This window comes from Macaca thibetana, chromosome 14 (assembly GCF_024542745.1).
Source record: "Macaca thibetana thibetana isolate TM-01 chromosome 14, ASM2454274v1, whole genome shotgun sequence".
In the NCBI taxonomy this organism is placed as follows: domain Eukaryota; kingdom Metazoa; phylum Chordata; class Mammalia; order Primates; family Cercopithecidae; genus Macaca; species Macaca thibetana.
Window position 1 is genome coordinate 105051537 of NC_065591.1, and position 15884 is coordinate 105067420.

Sequence of the window (15884 nt, forward strand, 5' to 3'; positions counted from 1 at the left end):
CCTGGCAACCACCATTCTTTCTGTCTCTATGTAGCTGGCTATTCTAAGTACCTCATATAAGTGGACTCATATGGCATTTGTCCTTTTATGGCTAGCTTATTTTATTTCACTTAGCAAAATATTTTCAAGGTTCATCCATGTTGTAGCATGTGTCAGAATTTCCTTCCTGTTTAAGGTGGAATAACATTCCATTGTATGTATATGCCACATTTCATGTATCCATTCATCAGTCAGTGATCATTGGGGTTGTGTGTGCCTTTTGGCTATTGTGAATGATGCTGCTGTGAACATGGATAGCCAGTTATCGGTATCTGTTTGGTCCCGACTTTCAATTCTATGCATATGCCCAGAAATAAAATTGCTGGACCAAATGATAAATCTATAGTTAATTTTTTGAGGACCCTCGCTACCGTTTTCCAGAGTGGTTGCACTATTTTAACAGCAGACTTTCACTCTTCTGTCATCCTTCCCATATTCTCATAACAGCCAGCATGGAGGGCATCGTCACCATTGTGGGCCTGAAGCCCGAAACAACGTACGCCGTAAGGCTGGCGGCACTCAATGGCAAAGGGCTGGGTGAGATCAGCGCGGCCTCCGAGTTCAAGACGCAGCCAGTCCGTAAGTAAAGCCAGCTGCCCACCTTTTCCCAGCCCACCCTCTTCTCCCTGGGGGCAGCGGGGGACCCTGAGCTGGCCCATGTCATTGTTCAGACCACAGCTTTTTGTCTTTCAGATCCCTCTGCTCCTGGAGGCCCCACCTCCTAGTTCTCTGGTTCTCAGTGACAGCTAACACACAGTCCCTTCATTCTCTCTTTCTCCAAGGGGTTGGGGACACTGTCATAGTAGCCGGTCCAGCTCGTTAGAAACAGCCGCGGGGAGGGAACCAACACGTTATTAAAGGAAGTGGGGAGAAAACCAGGAGTGGGTCATCAAAGGATCTGGGAGAGTTGCTTTTTGACAGGCCACAAAAGCCCTAAGCACCCGGTGACTTGCAGGACACGGGTATAGATGGTGACAGTTCACATAACGCATTGTGAGATTGTTGATGCAGCAGAGGTATTCAGTCAGAGACAAATGGAAACTGCTAGAGAATATGTGAGCAGTAGCAGAAACCCAGCAAAGCCAAGGGGAAGAGGTAGCCCTGGCCTTGGCCTTTTCTGATCCTCTCCCTCCCATAGCAAGAGCATTCCCCATGGCCTCTTTCAAGAAAATTGCTTCCCCCTCATTCCGCTCAGGGATGGATCTCTAGGTTTTCCTCTGCCATTCCCTCTTTCTTTAAACTACGCCTGTCCCACTGTGCCCTCCCTTCCCACCAGCAGCCAGGCTCCGGGCAAGCCCTGCTCCCGTCGTACCCCTCTGCAGACAGAGATTCTGCCCTGGGAAGCTCCTGAGTCCACCCAGCTAAAGAAGATACCGTAGAGCTAAATTCCTGAGTGTTCACAGAGTTCCCTGGGCTCTCTGACCCCTGGATTTAAAATGCACCTGGGAGAATCCTTTGCTTCCTTCTCTTTGAAGCCAGGGGCCTGCAAAGGGACCCACTACCCTTACCTCTTCCCAGAAATCAGAAAGCCTGTCTCATCTTCCGTCTACAGGAATGGCTTCTTTCTCTGGATTTGAAGTAATTTGATAATTTGAGTTTCCAGCTCCGTGTGCTCTGCGGATTCTATTCATTATCTTTTACATCTTATTTTTTTTTTTCTTGGGTCTGTCTCTTGTCTTTTCTTTTCGTCTGTGTTCCATCCATGGGAAATGCAGATAGCCCTCCTCCACGTAAGTGCCTCTTCATACCTCATTACCTGTTTCCATAGCGTTAACATCTGCTAGTTCTAGTTCTTAATTTAGTTCTGGTCCCTTTTTTGTCCCCTAGAGGCTGAAGTAGATGATATTGTCTGGGCCCTAACCACACTGACCTTAGTCTAGTTGTGCTGTTGTTAACGTCTGTAGGTTACTCCAAGAGGCTAACACTCTTCCTGTTTTAGAGCATGCAACTTCTGTGTCTTTGGAAATTGTGCTTATTTATTAAATTTTGTGTGTGATGATTACCCCACGGCAAAGATGATGTTTGCTGAGCCAAGCATGGTGGAAGTCTGCAGATGAGCCCCGAATAACACGCTATAGCCCCGCCTCACCTGCAGCCAGGATGCCGGGAAAGTGACCACAGCCCCACCAGGTCACTATTCAAAATACCTTGAAGGAAAAAAAACCTGAAAGGATTTTCATATTTGCTTTTAGGAGATAAAGGAATTGAGCTCAGTTGCTTCCTTGCTTTTTGTCTGTCAGCTTGGTAGCTGGAGGGGAATAGGAAGATGGTCAGGGAGGCTCCTACAGCAGCTGCCATAGTCAAAACATAGCATGAACTTTGGTTCTGAGCCATGGGCGTGTCCCGCAGGCAGCTGTTGCAGAGTTAAGTCTCTAGTTCCAGTCAGCTCTGTTCTTTAGCGTGTAGTTACTTGCAGTGTGCATCTCCTTGTTTGGGGAAGACTAACCAGCTAATGTAGGAGCTCTTCTGCCATGCATGGTAGGGAAAGGGAGATTCCTCACTGGAAGGACACCCTAATCATGGAAGCTGTACATAGAGGACACAGGGAACAAGGGCAACAGAGAGATGAAGTGTGGTTTGACCCCGTCAGCCTGCAGAGATGCCCCTAAACTTCCCTTCTCCTGAGATTTGGCTCTTCCTAGGCTGAACCAGAATAGCAGAGGGAGGTGTTACCCACACAGACACCGAAGAAAAAGTATTCAGGAAGCTGTACAGTCTTTTCAGAAAAAGGCTCCCTGCACCTGAAAGGTACCCAAGGAAGCTTATCTTTCTAACATTATTCAGAAATATCGCAGCAACAGCAAAAACTAAGTAGCTACATGTAGGTGTTCTGAGATTTTGAGCAAGTGCCAAATCCACCCTCAGCAGAGTTGGTGCCGGGATGAACCAGCTCTCGAAGGCATCAGAGTTGAGGGATGGAGCCATCAGGCCGGACTGACAAGTACCTGCTCTGGGCGTGCAGCTGCTGTGCCCTAAGCAAGTTTGGGAGGAGTCACTCTGGGCATGAGAGAACCTTCCTTCTGGATCTTCCTCTGATCTTTAACTCATGGTTCAACTGAGTCTCCAGGTTTCCTCTGGTCTGGATTTGATCAGTAAATGAATGCTGGCTTAGTTACATTAAAGAGAGGAAGGCTGGGATGAGGCTCCCCTCTGAGTTTCTAACCAGTAACTGGAGTTTGAGTACTGAATCAGAGTAACTGGGTCTTGGACTTCAAAGGCCACAGTGGTTTTCATGCATTGCCAGCTCAGTTCTTGCAAAGGTGAGATTTTATATATGTATAAATATATATATAGCAGAAGCTATATTTTAAAGCCAATGTTAAAAATGAAATTCTTAGTGAAATTTTAACTTTAAATTAAAATTTTTAACTACAAAAAAGAGGTCTCCGGACCTTGTTGTTTATTGTCTGATAGTATCAAAATGGATAAGAAACCACGACTCAGAGAAGCCCTTTGGAAAAGGGTGGTGTCATCTCTGCATTCCAAGTAGGTCGTGAATGCTACAACAGCAGGCATTGTTAGTGGTACAAAAAGTCAGTTTTTCTCAATCATATAATAAAGTTAAGGTCTGAAGAATCAAAAGGCAAACTTATTTTAGATAAGTAGAACCATGGCATATTCTTAGAATTGAGCATGCCTTTTGCAAGAACTTTAGCAGGATGAGGCAGTGAACATATGGGAACATCATATTATCACCAAAGATGACTTATTATGGTCTTTCTTTGTGCCCTGATAACCTTCCCAGAGTTACTGAAGTGAGGACTTAGCCCACAGATTATCCTGCTACCCCTAGACCCATCCTGAAAACAGATATCATTGGGAGGATGCTGCCAGCAGTTACCACTGTTATGACAAACCCACCCTTTTGCTGCTAGGAATTGAGGAACGAGACTTAGGAAGGACCTTCTGTGAATTCTTATTCCCATTTCTTGGAAGACACAAAGGTTGTCTGAATTTAGGTAAACAGAATCAACCACCAGTTTAGCTGTGTGCTTGCACTGAGCCCAAGAACCAGTGGCATTGGTTTCTGATGCCAGCTCACAGCACCGCTGACACTGCACCCCTGTCCTGTAATACTGTTGGGATGCAGATGCACAGCAGGATCCCATGCCACTGGAGTTGTGCCCTGGTTACACCCCAAGCCCTAGGGAAGAGAAGGCACAGAGTCAGCAGAGGCCAGTGTGCTGCACAGGGAGGTGTTGCTGCTGGACTCCTGGACTGCCAGGTGTCAGGTGAGACCAGCGCATTTGGCACCAGTCTCATCATTTGAAGTTTGTTGAGATGTCTCAATAATGGGATTACTTTCTTGGTTCTTTAATAGACCTCTCCGTGTTTAGAGACATGGATACGTCAAAGCAGGGATGAGCGGGGGAGCTAGTAAAAGCCACAAATTCTTGTGCTTTCAAGCTGCCAGTTAGTAAGCATGGCTTACCTGTTTGGAGGTTCCTTTGTGTGTAGTTCATGAATGTGCATGAAGGTCATGAGGAAACTGTGACTCCAAACAAACAAATAAAACTCTAACCTGGGAGAATGTGCCTATTTCATGTTATTTTTTAAGCCAAATGTCTGCATGCCTTCAAGACACTCAGGAGGAAAACTCACAACCTCTGTTTGCCTTGCGAGGGGCTGCTTCTGTGAGACTCCTTACAACTCGCTGTGAATCCTCCCCTCCATGACTGAGCTACCCACCTTTATAATTTCATTGCCCAAACAATGCATCTTAATTTGCTTCTGTACCATGAAGCGAAATAGACAATTTCTTTTAGAATATAGAGATTATGAATGAGTCTCTACTTTTTAAAAGAGGCATCTTGAGATTTTTGTTTTCACATGTTGTCCCCCAGGTGGCGCACTGCAAGTATAAGTTAAACGGATTGTCATATATGTGGTTAAAGCACGTAAAATTCCATCTCTTTGCCAGAATAATATGGACAACTATGCAAACAATTCAAGCCAAACAAAGAAAAGAGAGGGAAGGAGACCATCTAATAATGATGAGTTACGATTCTTTGTTGCTTTGATTCCAGTGACACTGTACTCATGGTTTAATGAGATGCCCTCATATGGAAGGTCAAGGAAGACAAAACCATGAGTATTAGATATTAAGGCAGTGTCGGAGATGCGCTGAGGTTTTTCCAAATTTTCATCTAGCTCTCGAAGGGGACTTGTTTTGTGACTGTTGATGGGACTACTTCCAAATATTTGCCAATGAAAAACCAAAGATCCATTCAGTGTCCCAGTATCTCAGATGCACAAACAACCATCCTCTACACAGAAGATTGGCTAGAATTTCAGTCCCAGTCTCTTCAACATTTCTGTTCTCTGGAGGAGTGAGAATAATCCTGAATATTATTTGCATGGCTCTTCTGTAGCAGCCTCCAAATAACCACATTCTATAGGGGAGTTTTTGGAAGGCAGCAGTGGTTGCAGCATCATCTGTATGATAAAGGATCATGAACTTCACCCAGTAGTACACATTAGGTAGGACAGCCATTTCTGTTTCATTCAATCAGATGTTGAAATGAGTGAGGCATATAGGTTTTGCTATAAATAAACTCATATATGGAAATATATACCTATATAGAAACACATATATAGATGTGTAACATGAAAAGCCAATGTCTATTTTCTCCTTCACTGGTTCACCTTAAACTGAGGTCCAAATTCCCTTTCCTCCTATACCTCTGGTCCTATGGAGACAGCTGGTCCTGCTGAACTGGATATTTGTTTTCAGTCAAGGTTTGAGGCTTGTGCAGCTGTTCCTGGGCCAGACTTTACCTGAACTGCAGGGTTTGGCAGGTGCACAGCCTCAAGGTTTGAAGTTAGAGAGAGCCCTGCTCCTCGCTGGTGCCCTGGCCACCTGTTCAAACACAGTGTTGTTCTTCCCACTGTAACTTGCTTCAGCTCCTCATACTGACGCCCCAGGGTTGTTGCTTCCGTTTTTTTCATTCAGTATCTGCGTACCTCAATGATCTTTTTTCCCCACCTTCATTTTTCTTTCTTCAGCGGCATCTGCTAGCTCGTCTACCCCTGTTCCATTGTCTCCACCAGATAGTGAGTATCATTTTCTTCATCCATCTCTCTGCAGGTCGCTTTCCAGCAGCCACAGTTTGTTCTGCCTAATGTTATCTCCTTCACCAGGTGATAATTCAACTCAGTTGGCGGAAAGCAGCGTCGGGTTTTAGAGAAGCAGATGAGAAGAGAAACAGGCATAGGGCTTCTCAGATCCATGAGGGGCAGCCTTCCCTGAAGGAGAGGCGAGGGAAAAGCATTGCTCTGGATAGAAACCCCTGCAGGCAGGATCCCCAAGGCAGCTTCCCTGGGGTCACCCCTGTCCTCAGGATTCTGAGTGGGCTGGATCAAAACTCGTATTTGGAGAAGCCAAAGGAATTGACCAAGAAAAATGTCTCCTCTGCAGGGTCATAGAAAATGTGTTGGAGTGTTTTGTTTTTACCCTTCATTTTAATTGGCACAGTTGGATACAGACATTGAAATTAGATAGGGAGGCCTGTAGCTTTCGCTTTATCCATAAATGCATACTTTTCTTGTAAATATTTGTGGGAAAATAAACAGTGTCTGGCAGATGTGCCTGGCAGTAGGCGCTCAGGCAAATCGTTTAACCCTTCACAAGTGAGCCTTGTTTATCTCCTCTGTAAAATAGGATGCGTAGTCACCCACGTCCTGCCGCCCAAAAGAAAATCGCAAACATTTTAATGTTTATCAAGCTCTGCTTTACCCACCTGGGATCATTACCACCGAGCCAGCAGTAATGTCAACGGGTCGCTCTCAGGTTTCGTCATCCTGGCTAAGCCTTGCTCATTTCCGATCTAATGAATGTTGCTATCCTGTCCTTTTGTTCTTCTGAATGCGCAGGAGTAGAAGGGGCTCCAGGCCTGCCACTGTTTGGAGTTTTGAACCTAGCTTTCCAGGGAGGAATAGCAAAGTAAGACCACAGCTCAGTAAGACACAGGATGCAAAGCCAGCATCTGCCCAGAGTGGCAGACAGCAGCAAATGGGCAGGCAGGGTGGTGCCACCTGGCTGGCTTTATTCTCCTTGATATATCAGAAGCCCCTGCAGTTTGGGTTCAGACTCAGGAGGTGACTCAAGCCTCAAGCTCAGAAGCCCTCTGTCACCATCTGTTGACTCAGAAGCATGCCCACCGCCCCATGCAGTGCTTTTCCAGTCACTGTCCTGTAGCAGACGGAGTTCAGGCTTTGGAAGTAGACAGACCTGGGTTCAAATCACAGCTCCACTACTTCCGCCTGAAGCTCCATGACATAGGATAAGTCACTAAACCTCCCCAAGTCTCAGATTTCTTACCTCTAAGGTGAAGAATGGATTCCACTTACCTTTTAAGTGTTTGTAAAAATTAAAGATTAAGAGTGAAGAACACAAAACATACTGCTCAGAATTTAGCAACTGGAATTAATAGTCAGAATAAATGAGAGTTATGTTATCTCTTGCTGCGTGAGAGCCATTTGTCAGCAAAATCTCTGATCATCTCTTTTAAATAAGTATATTAAGGTATTTTCAATATGTATATTAAGGCCCAGCATGGCGTCTCAGGCCTGTAATCCTAGCACTTTGAGAGGGCCAGGGGCTGGATTGCTTGAGGCCAGGAGTTCAAGACCAGTCTGGGCAACACGGTGAAACCTTGTCTCTACTAAAAATATAAAAATTAGCCAGGCATGGTGGCATGCACCTGTAATCCCAGTTACTTGGGGGGCTGAGGCAGGAGAATCGCTTGAACCTGGGAGATGGAGGTTGTAGCGAGATGAGATCACACCATTGCACTCCAACCTGGGTGGCAGAGCAAGACTCCATCTCAAAATAATAAATAGATAAATAAATATGTATATTAATATTGATAACTCAGAGAAGAGAGTGAGAGAATACCTCCTTCACCATCTTTATAATGATGCCTACATATATATAATATATACACACCCATGTATATATACATATATAGCTATGAGTTTAATTTATCTCCATTCTGTCCTTCACCTTTCTGTGCCTTTTCTGTCTGTCATGTTTCCATAGCAACCTGGCCTCTTCCTGCCCTTGCAACCACAGAACCAGCTAGTGAGTACAGGACTGAGCTGCTCCAGCCAGACCTCTGATCGCTTGTTGTAGAGCCGACTTCTAGGTTACAGCGCTGCCTGTTGTTTTCCCTTTTATTAAAAGCAACAGTTGTGAATGCATGAAGGCTCCTAGCCTGGTGTGGTTTCCTAAGCATGCTGTCTGCTTGGCCAAGAGAGCAAACCAAGCATCAGCAAAAGAACGGGGGTGATTATTGGAAGAATACTCCGTGCATGAGGAGGCCTTTCCAAATCGACTCTCTAGTTAAAAATAGACAAGAATTAGGGAAACGCTGAGGACACAAAAGAACAGCATCTCCTTCCTGGCTTTCGCTTTACTGTCCCTCCTTCTGAAATACACACGCTCATGTGCGTGTTAATTTAGCAGTAGAAAAAAGACTGAGAACCAGGGAAGGCATAGGAGAAAATGGCTGCTTGGGGAAAGGGAGAGGATGATGCCGAGAAGGAAGGAGCCGCTGCTTCCTGACAGCATGCCTGGCTTTGTCTCCCTGTGTGCAGAGCCCAGGGAAAGGAGAGAGCTCCTTCCTGCTGTCTCCTTTCAGGCTCCTGCCTCAGTGCTAGAAAAATGATGGGCAGAAAAAGCCGAATCCAGGCTCCCCCTGGGTTGAGAGTCCAGATGAAAGTGCTGGAATTTATCTCTTGACAATAAAGTCAAGAGCCAGACTGTATCCTCTTTTTTTCAACGTAGAAAACATTGCACAGAATCACTGCTGTAACATGTTCCAAACTGGTCTTTCTAATGCTCTAACGAAGTAAGATGTGTGTGGAGGACTTGAATCCCCTGAAGAATCCATATGAGTATGTGTGCATGTTTGTAGTGTTCAAGCATCGAAGCTGTGTGGGAGTTTTAGATTTTATAATATTTCTGGTTGCACAGAAAAAAAATGGCATACATCCCATCAAGCAGAACGAGAAGGCAGAAAGCAGGTATGCCAAGTATAACTCCAGCTCCCAGGGCCGAGCTTTCCAATACACAATTGAACAGAGAAGAAAAGAGTTTCCTGGTTCTGCGTGTTGCATGAAATGGTTCTTTTTTTTTTTCTACTGCAGAACGCAGCTCAGGGTCTGCTTTCTTGGTGTCCCTTCCGTGTGTGTGCTGTGATGAATTTTAATTCCTGATGCTTTTAAGGTTTCATTTTGTCAGCAGAGCAGAGCCGATGACAATAGGCTGTGCTCGCCTGGGTTTAATTCAGAATATGAGTTGTTTTTTTTTACATTTGGAAAAGGAATGCAGCTAACAGCCTCCTTTCTTGTTCTACAGTGTCACTCCTGTCCTTTTTCAGCCTGGTGCAATGTGTGTCCAGGCACAGTACGAGAAAGCTACATAACGTATTTGCACAACTGTGTCGCATTTAAGGCGACTCACTGTAGGTTGGTCCTCTCTGTTAGTGAAACACAATCTTGGCTCCAGATTTTGCCTGAAGAAGGAATTAGGTGTCTCTCCCCTGACATGTCTTTAATTTTTAAACATCAGACGTTTCTGCCCACAGATAAAATGCTTAGTTGTGACATACAAAGGGAAGAAAGTTTGAGTCATTTTATTTTGAACCACTTGACTACTGACCCAAATTGTAGGTCCCAGTGGATACTGAGATAAAGGGAAGATGTTCACAACCGGGCAGCAGCCTGAGTTTAGCATGAACATATTTCTCACCAGTAAGTGAAATGTAGCACATGTGAATTGCAGTGGAACTAATAGCAGAGTAGCTATCAGCATGTGAATATCCATCGATCATCAATCCATCAATGGGGTTGAAAATCAATATCTCCCAGTTTTGCCTGTGTGTGTGTGTGTACCCATTTATAATTATGAGGGAATAAAGATATTCTAAATAAAACCAAAGGAGCAATTGCTTAGTTGTATATAGTCCCTGAAAGTCCCCTTTGGCAGGAAGGTACCGGAATCTGTGTAATGCCAGACAATCAGAAAGAAGCATACATTCTATCAGCTCACAGTGGCAGGGGAAGAGGTAGCCTGGTTAAAGCATTTCTCTCGGGTTATTTTTAACCAGCAGTGTTCTTTACACAGAAAGGTGTCTTCATCTGCCTTCTTTGCCCTTCTCCCTCAGCCTCAATTGGCAATGGCCAAAACATTCCCCGGCCTCTTAAATTTAAGGTCAGAAACCCAAAATGCCTTTTAACAAGTCAAGATCACTCAGTCATAACATAGGACCAAAAGGAATGCTTTTACATCCACACAAGAAAATTTTTTTTTTTCATTGTAAATCTCAAATGTATGTCTTAGTGCAACCACAAGTCTAAAGATACAACTTGAACCACAACAGGTTGGGTGCCGTGGCTCAAGCCTGTAATCCCAGCACTTTGGAAGGCTGAGGTAGAAGGATCCCTTGAGCCCAGCCTGGCCAACGTGGCGAAACCCCCATCTCTACAAAAAATAGAAAAATTAGCTGTGCGTAGTGGCACACGCCCGTGGTCCCAGCTATTCAGGAGGCTGAGGCAGAAAGATTGCTTGAGCCTGAGAGGTCGAGACTGGAGTGAGCTATCTTCACGCCACTGCACTGCAGCCTGGGTGATGAAACGAGACCCTGTTTCAAAACAAACAAAAAACTTTAACCACAAATGGCCAAACATTTGCTTAATGTCAAACTCTCAGCGCATTAGGCCAAAGGTACAGTTTCTGCTGTTTAGTGTCAGCACAGCCATTGTCTCAACCATCAGAAGGAAACCTATTCCCTAGTCTGCGCTGGCCTCTTCCTTTATATGGGTCTTGACTTGAGGGAGGCTCACTGAGGTCTCAGGAATAATACGGGTTTGTGGAGAAAGAAGGGAGATAAGATCATCAAAGCCACCATCTCTGGCATGCATCCACCCAGCCTCATTCAGCCCATGCTCCCCTCTTCCTTATGCCCCAGGAAACATGAAATGACGCTTTTTGATTTAATACAATCTTTTGTTCTTCTAGGGCACACAGTCTTCACCTTAAGATTCTCAGGACTTTTCCTTGATGACCCATATTCTGTTTCATTGCCCTTGTTTCCCAAGGATGCTGAGACATTTCTGGAATCTGTGGATAATAACTTGCTTTTTTCTTTTCCTTTAACAGTCTCCTGGATTGACTTTGACATCTGGTTCCTGACAGCAACACCTCCCCATTTCAAAACAAGTTTACATGCTCCTGATGTGGTATTAATATGTAGTGTTGCAGCCGTAGCTAATGCTTATTGGTGTTGTTAACCAAATGCTCTTTATGATTTATTATCCTATTTCTGGGCAGTTTTGCTGCCCTCCCAATGTTTCCTATATATGCTGCTAATTTAATTTAATTTCTCCTTTTATTTAGTCTGTGATTTTGTTGTTGATTTTTCTCCCTGCCCATTGTTTACATCAGTTTTTAATTTTTTTGTATTTTCCATGTGACCTCCTCCACTTTCCTTTCAACCAATCATGTGCGTGCGTATCATGTGACTTTGTCATGTGGCTTGCATGGTGCTGATGATGTCGTCCACGCTGGTGAACAGAAGGTAAAACTCTTTGTTCTGATTAGTGAAATAAATCTGGGACCACAGCCTGGCACGTAGGGCACACCCATTTCTTCCTGTCTCAGATTTCCCAAACAAAGCCATTTGAGAGATTCCCTCTTGTTCTCAATTCACATCCAGAATTCATCATTCCTTGCAAACTTGACATGACAATTTGATATCACGACAACCTTTGGTTTGGTATTTTGCTTCAAGAAATTTGGTCACACAAACTGTTCTCTACAGTCAACCCACATTAGCCACAGCACAGTTTGCAAACTGAATTTTTACCAGATGGTTCATAAAAATTATTTCCCAGAAAGGTGTTTGGCAAATTAGCTTTATAGCATTGTTGTTTAACTTTATCCGGTAGTTCTAAAGACCATAGTTGTTCTAAAATGAGTCACATTCCTGTGAAAATGTTTACAACCTTGAAATGCTACAGAGTGAAATATTATCAATTGCAAAGGTTGTATTTGTTCAAAACCCAATGAGAGTGCTTCATAAAATTCATGCACATTGAGGACTTTCTGAAATAAGAGATTTAAGAATTCGGATTAGAGCAGTTTGGCTGTGATTACCGAGGTGTCACTTTTTAAGAGTGGCCCTCCCCCAGGGAGGGGGAGAAAATCAAAGCAAAAGTCACTTGATAATTACCATGACTGGAGATCTCCGTATAATCAAGAAACACATGATTGACCCTTGCAGCAAAGGAAATAAAATTATAGCCTAATTAAGTGCATAGCAATGACAAAATAATTAGTTAATATTGTGACTGTCACAACCTCATTAAAATATTTCTCGCTTACCAGAAAGAGAGAAGGAAGCCTCTGCTCACAGCTTCCCTCACTAAAATCAAACACCTATTCAGAACCTGCCCTTTGAGTCATATGCATTCAGTTTTCTCCTAACTGAAATGTTTTACTTCAAATCACACCCTGAGACATGGGCTACATGGATCACGAAAGCAAAACTAACACCAGTAACCCCCGGTGTGCCCATGCATGCAAGGGGTCCCTGTTTGACCTCACTTCTCTGAGAACTGATTGGGCGACATCCACACAGACAAAACCGTCAACAGCTGGTCTCGCATGTCCTTTGTTCCTGGTCTGTTCTTGTGTTTCGTTCTCCTCCTGTGTGTTTAGCCCTGTGTACCTTCCCTCTCGTTCACCCTCCACATTTCCCATCTCTGAGCACCTCAGCTTTATAGGGATGTCAGCTTGGCCCCAGTGTAGTCCCATTTACAGCCAGACTCCTGAACTTGCCTATGAGCCATCCTCATTTCCAAAAAGGAGATATTAGGTGTTGACATTGTATGAAATAAGGTGGGATTGTCCCAGAAGCAGAACATCTGATAATCTGATGTAGTCCATGCCAATAAATTGGGCTTACCTTTAAAAATCATCTGGATTTGCAAGTATTAGGACAGAGAATATAGAGAGCTTAAGATTTTCTAAACTACAAGTCCTACCCAAAATATTATATTTTCATGATTTCCCAAAGGTTGACCATCAGCAAGACTAGACATTTTTAGACTTGTGATGACTGTTCGGTAGTTGATGTTCTGGAAAAAGATCTGGGCCTTCCCCATGAAATCTTAAATGTGAGCAGTTACTGGATGTTGAATTTGAAACCTATTCATTTCTTTTTAAAAAAACAAGTTTGGTCATTTCTGTGCAATGCTATAATTTGGAGCGAAACAAAGCACAATGTTAATAAGGTAGACACTAATTCACTCCTCTAAAGAGAGATCTCTACCAGACATTTTAAGCCAGGGCAAGAAATGTTTAAAGATGTTTTCTGAAGTTGCCATAGAAACATTCCTTAGCAGTCTTCTTGGCTGTTGATAAAAAATGTGGACAGTACTTAAAAAATATATATATATATATCACTGAGGGCCTTAGAGAATTCCAAAGCTATGATTACCCCCTCCTGGAACTGTGTCCTCATCCGTGACGGACCCTCTCCTGCCATCTGCAAGGGGGCAAACTGAGGACTTATTCAGGTGAGCCCCGTAAGCAGCAGGAACTGGCCTTTAACAATAAAAATTTAAGGGAATGGAGAGGTCAGGGCCAATAAAATTCATGGAGGAGAGCAATAAAGCTTAGTTAAGGACAGTTATCACCTCCTCTCCCTGGGTATTAGCAAAGATTTAAGCTGAATTGGGCCTAAATGAGAAAGGTGAAAGTAAGCGGAGGAGTGAGGGGGGACTTCCTGCTGTCAGTGGGTTGTACAGCCAACAATTGGTGACATCTGATGTTCCCTGTCCACCTTGCACCCCCTCAAAAAAAGAAAACTGCCTGGGATATGCGTAACATAAGCTGGATGCTCCATCTACCTGAGTTCAGTGGGGCAGTGTTTACAGAATCCAGCAGCACTGCATGAAGTGTGGCGACTCAGAAGGAGAAGGGAGGTTATAACAGGGATTGAGCCCCATCCTTTATGGTTACTTGGCCCCTGAGCCTACGGGGCTTGGCCTGTAGACGACTGTGACAGATAAGCTTAGACACCTGTCCCAGAAAAGAAGTGAGGATGCAAACTTTGATTTCTAAGGTCATGGCATCATGTCACTGCAGGGCTTCCTCCAATGACTCCACGGAGCCCTGGCTTTGTCCACCAGCTACTGAGGACTCTGTGTAAATGGGACTCCCCACCAGCAGCATGCGTGAGATGAGAAGCCCCTGCACCCCCCTGCTGTGTGCTGCATGTCTGAGCATGACTCCCTCCCCAGCCATTCATAATGATATTTTTTTTCTTTAGCTACTGACACTGACTCGTACTAGGAAATGCTGATTCTGATGAGCTAAGCTCTTTAACACCCACTCTTCCTTCTTAGATTGAAAACATCACTAACCACCCCTTCCACTCCCTCCTTTATTTTTTTACAGCTGTGTGTCTGGATTGCCACGATCTCTGGCAGGTCGACACAGACTTTTCACCAGGGTTTCTGCTCTAATTGCCTTTACCTCTAAGGATTCCCTGCACTGGAGGTTCCCAGGTTAGAGAGTCAGTGGGAAGGGGCTGAAGGAAAAGGCAGTGAGGTGTGTCAGCCCGAATCCTGTGGGCAGGGATTGTGGGCTGCCGCTGGCCTTGGAAACTGACAGTTCCCTTAGGGTCACCAGTATGAGGGCTGAAATTCCCCAGGAGCCACATTCTTCTTCATAACCAATAATGTCCATGAAATAGAGCTGAAGATGGACACGAGCCCCCCTTGTGGCCTTGGAGGCAGGAGCCGAGTTAACTGTTGGTGATAGCAGTTATTTCTGTCATAACTTCCTCAGCCTGGATCAGCCCCATAACCACAAGCCATACCTTCCTGGTCATATTTTCTTTTTAGGATGATGAAACAAAGATAATTGATCAATTAATCTGTTGGTGTTTTCATGACACCCGCGAGAAGGGAACTGGTATTTTTGTGGTTCAGTCTGTCAGAGCTCATTGGTTGCTGTTTAATTTGTACTTCATGCTGCCATTTACCGCCCCACCCCAACACGCACTCTCACATTCATAATTCCTCAGGAAACTGGTGCTGGAAAGGATTTACAGACCAGATGCCTTAGTGAGTGTGGCCGCGGGGAGCTCAGCATCCTTGCTTTGCAAGCTGGGAACTGGCCATACCCACACTCACTCATTGTGTATCCCGAGGCTCCCTGGAGCCAGGGACTAGGATGGCAAAGATTCTGGTCACTCAGGCACAAGCAAAGCCCTAATGCTGAAGACAAAAGGGTCCAGGGAAAAAAAAAAAAACAAAAAAAAACTTTACTCCAAAAGCTTCATCTAGCAGGAACAATGCCAAAGACAAATTATACCCACCCTTACACTGCCAGGCTGTTCTTCGGGATTGTCCAAAAGCCACTTGGCATCCCTAGAATAGCCAGGTAGGTTACCAAAAGAGGCGCCAGGGAGAGTCATGAGGATCCAAGAATGTATGCAACATAGATCACACCCGATTCCTTTGTTTGGTATCAAGGGCTAAGAGCTTTGTTTCTTTAGTTTCAGGAAAGAGAGTTAGTGGTCTAATAACGCTAAATCCTGATTCCCTCAGATAATTTGCTGATGCCCTAAGGACCAACCACGTTTCTAACCTCTGGATGTAATTGTAATGTTTCTGACTTGGAAAAAGTAAATAGGCTTCATATTTGAATAGCAAAGTCATACATTTTGGACTTTTCAAAAACTAAGAGTAAAAAGGTATATATAACACAAGTTTCAAATTGCTTGGAAGAAATAATCACCCAAATGAGGCAGGAGTTAGGATAAACAAAA

The 15884-nt window shown here is 44.3% G+C and overlaps 2 protein-coding genes across 21 annotated transcripts in view; one reads left to right on the plus strand and one right to left on the minus strand.

Annotated features, from left to right (window-relative positions):
• TIMM8B (translocase of inner mitochondrial membrane 8 homolog B) overlaps positions 1-15884 on the minus strand; it is a 1180384-nt gene that overhangs the window by 1145404 nt on the left and 19096 nt on the right. The window lies entirely within an intron of this gene.
• NCAM1 (neural cell adhesion molecule 1) overlaps positions 1-15884 on the plus strand; it is a 313863-nt gene that overhangs the window by 269615 nt on the left and 28364 nt on the right. For 6 of the 18 annotated variants that reach the window (XM_050757660.1, XM_050757661.1, XM_050757675.1 and 3 more), the window contains 4 exons: positions 487-618; positions 1755-1769; positions 6046-6093; positions 8081-8122. In XM_050757660.1, coding sequence (XP_050613617.1) covers positions 487-618; positions 1755-1769; positions 6046-6093; positions 8081-8122 — 237 coding nt within the window. The remainder of the gene's footprint in view (positions 1-486; positions 619-1754; positions 1770-6045; positions 6094-8080; positions 8123-15884) is intronic. The other 12 variants (XM_050757663.1, XM_050757665.1, XM_050757677.1 and 9 more) reach the window with 2 other exon arrangements.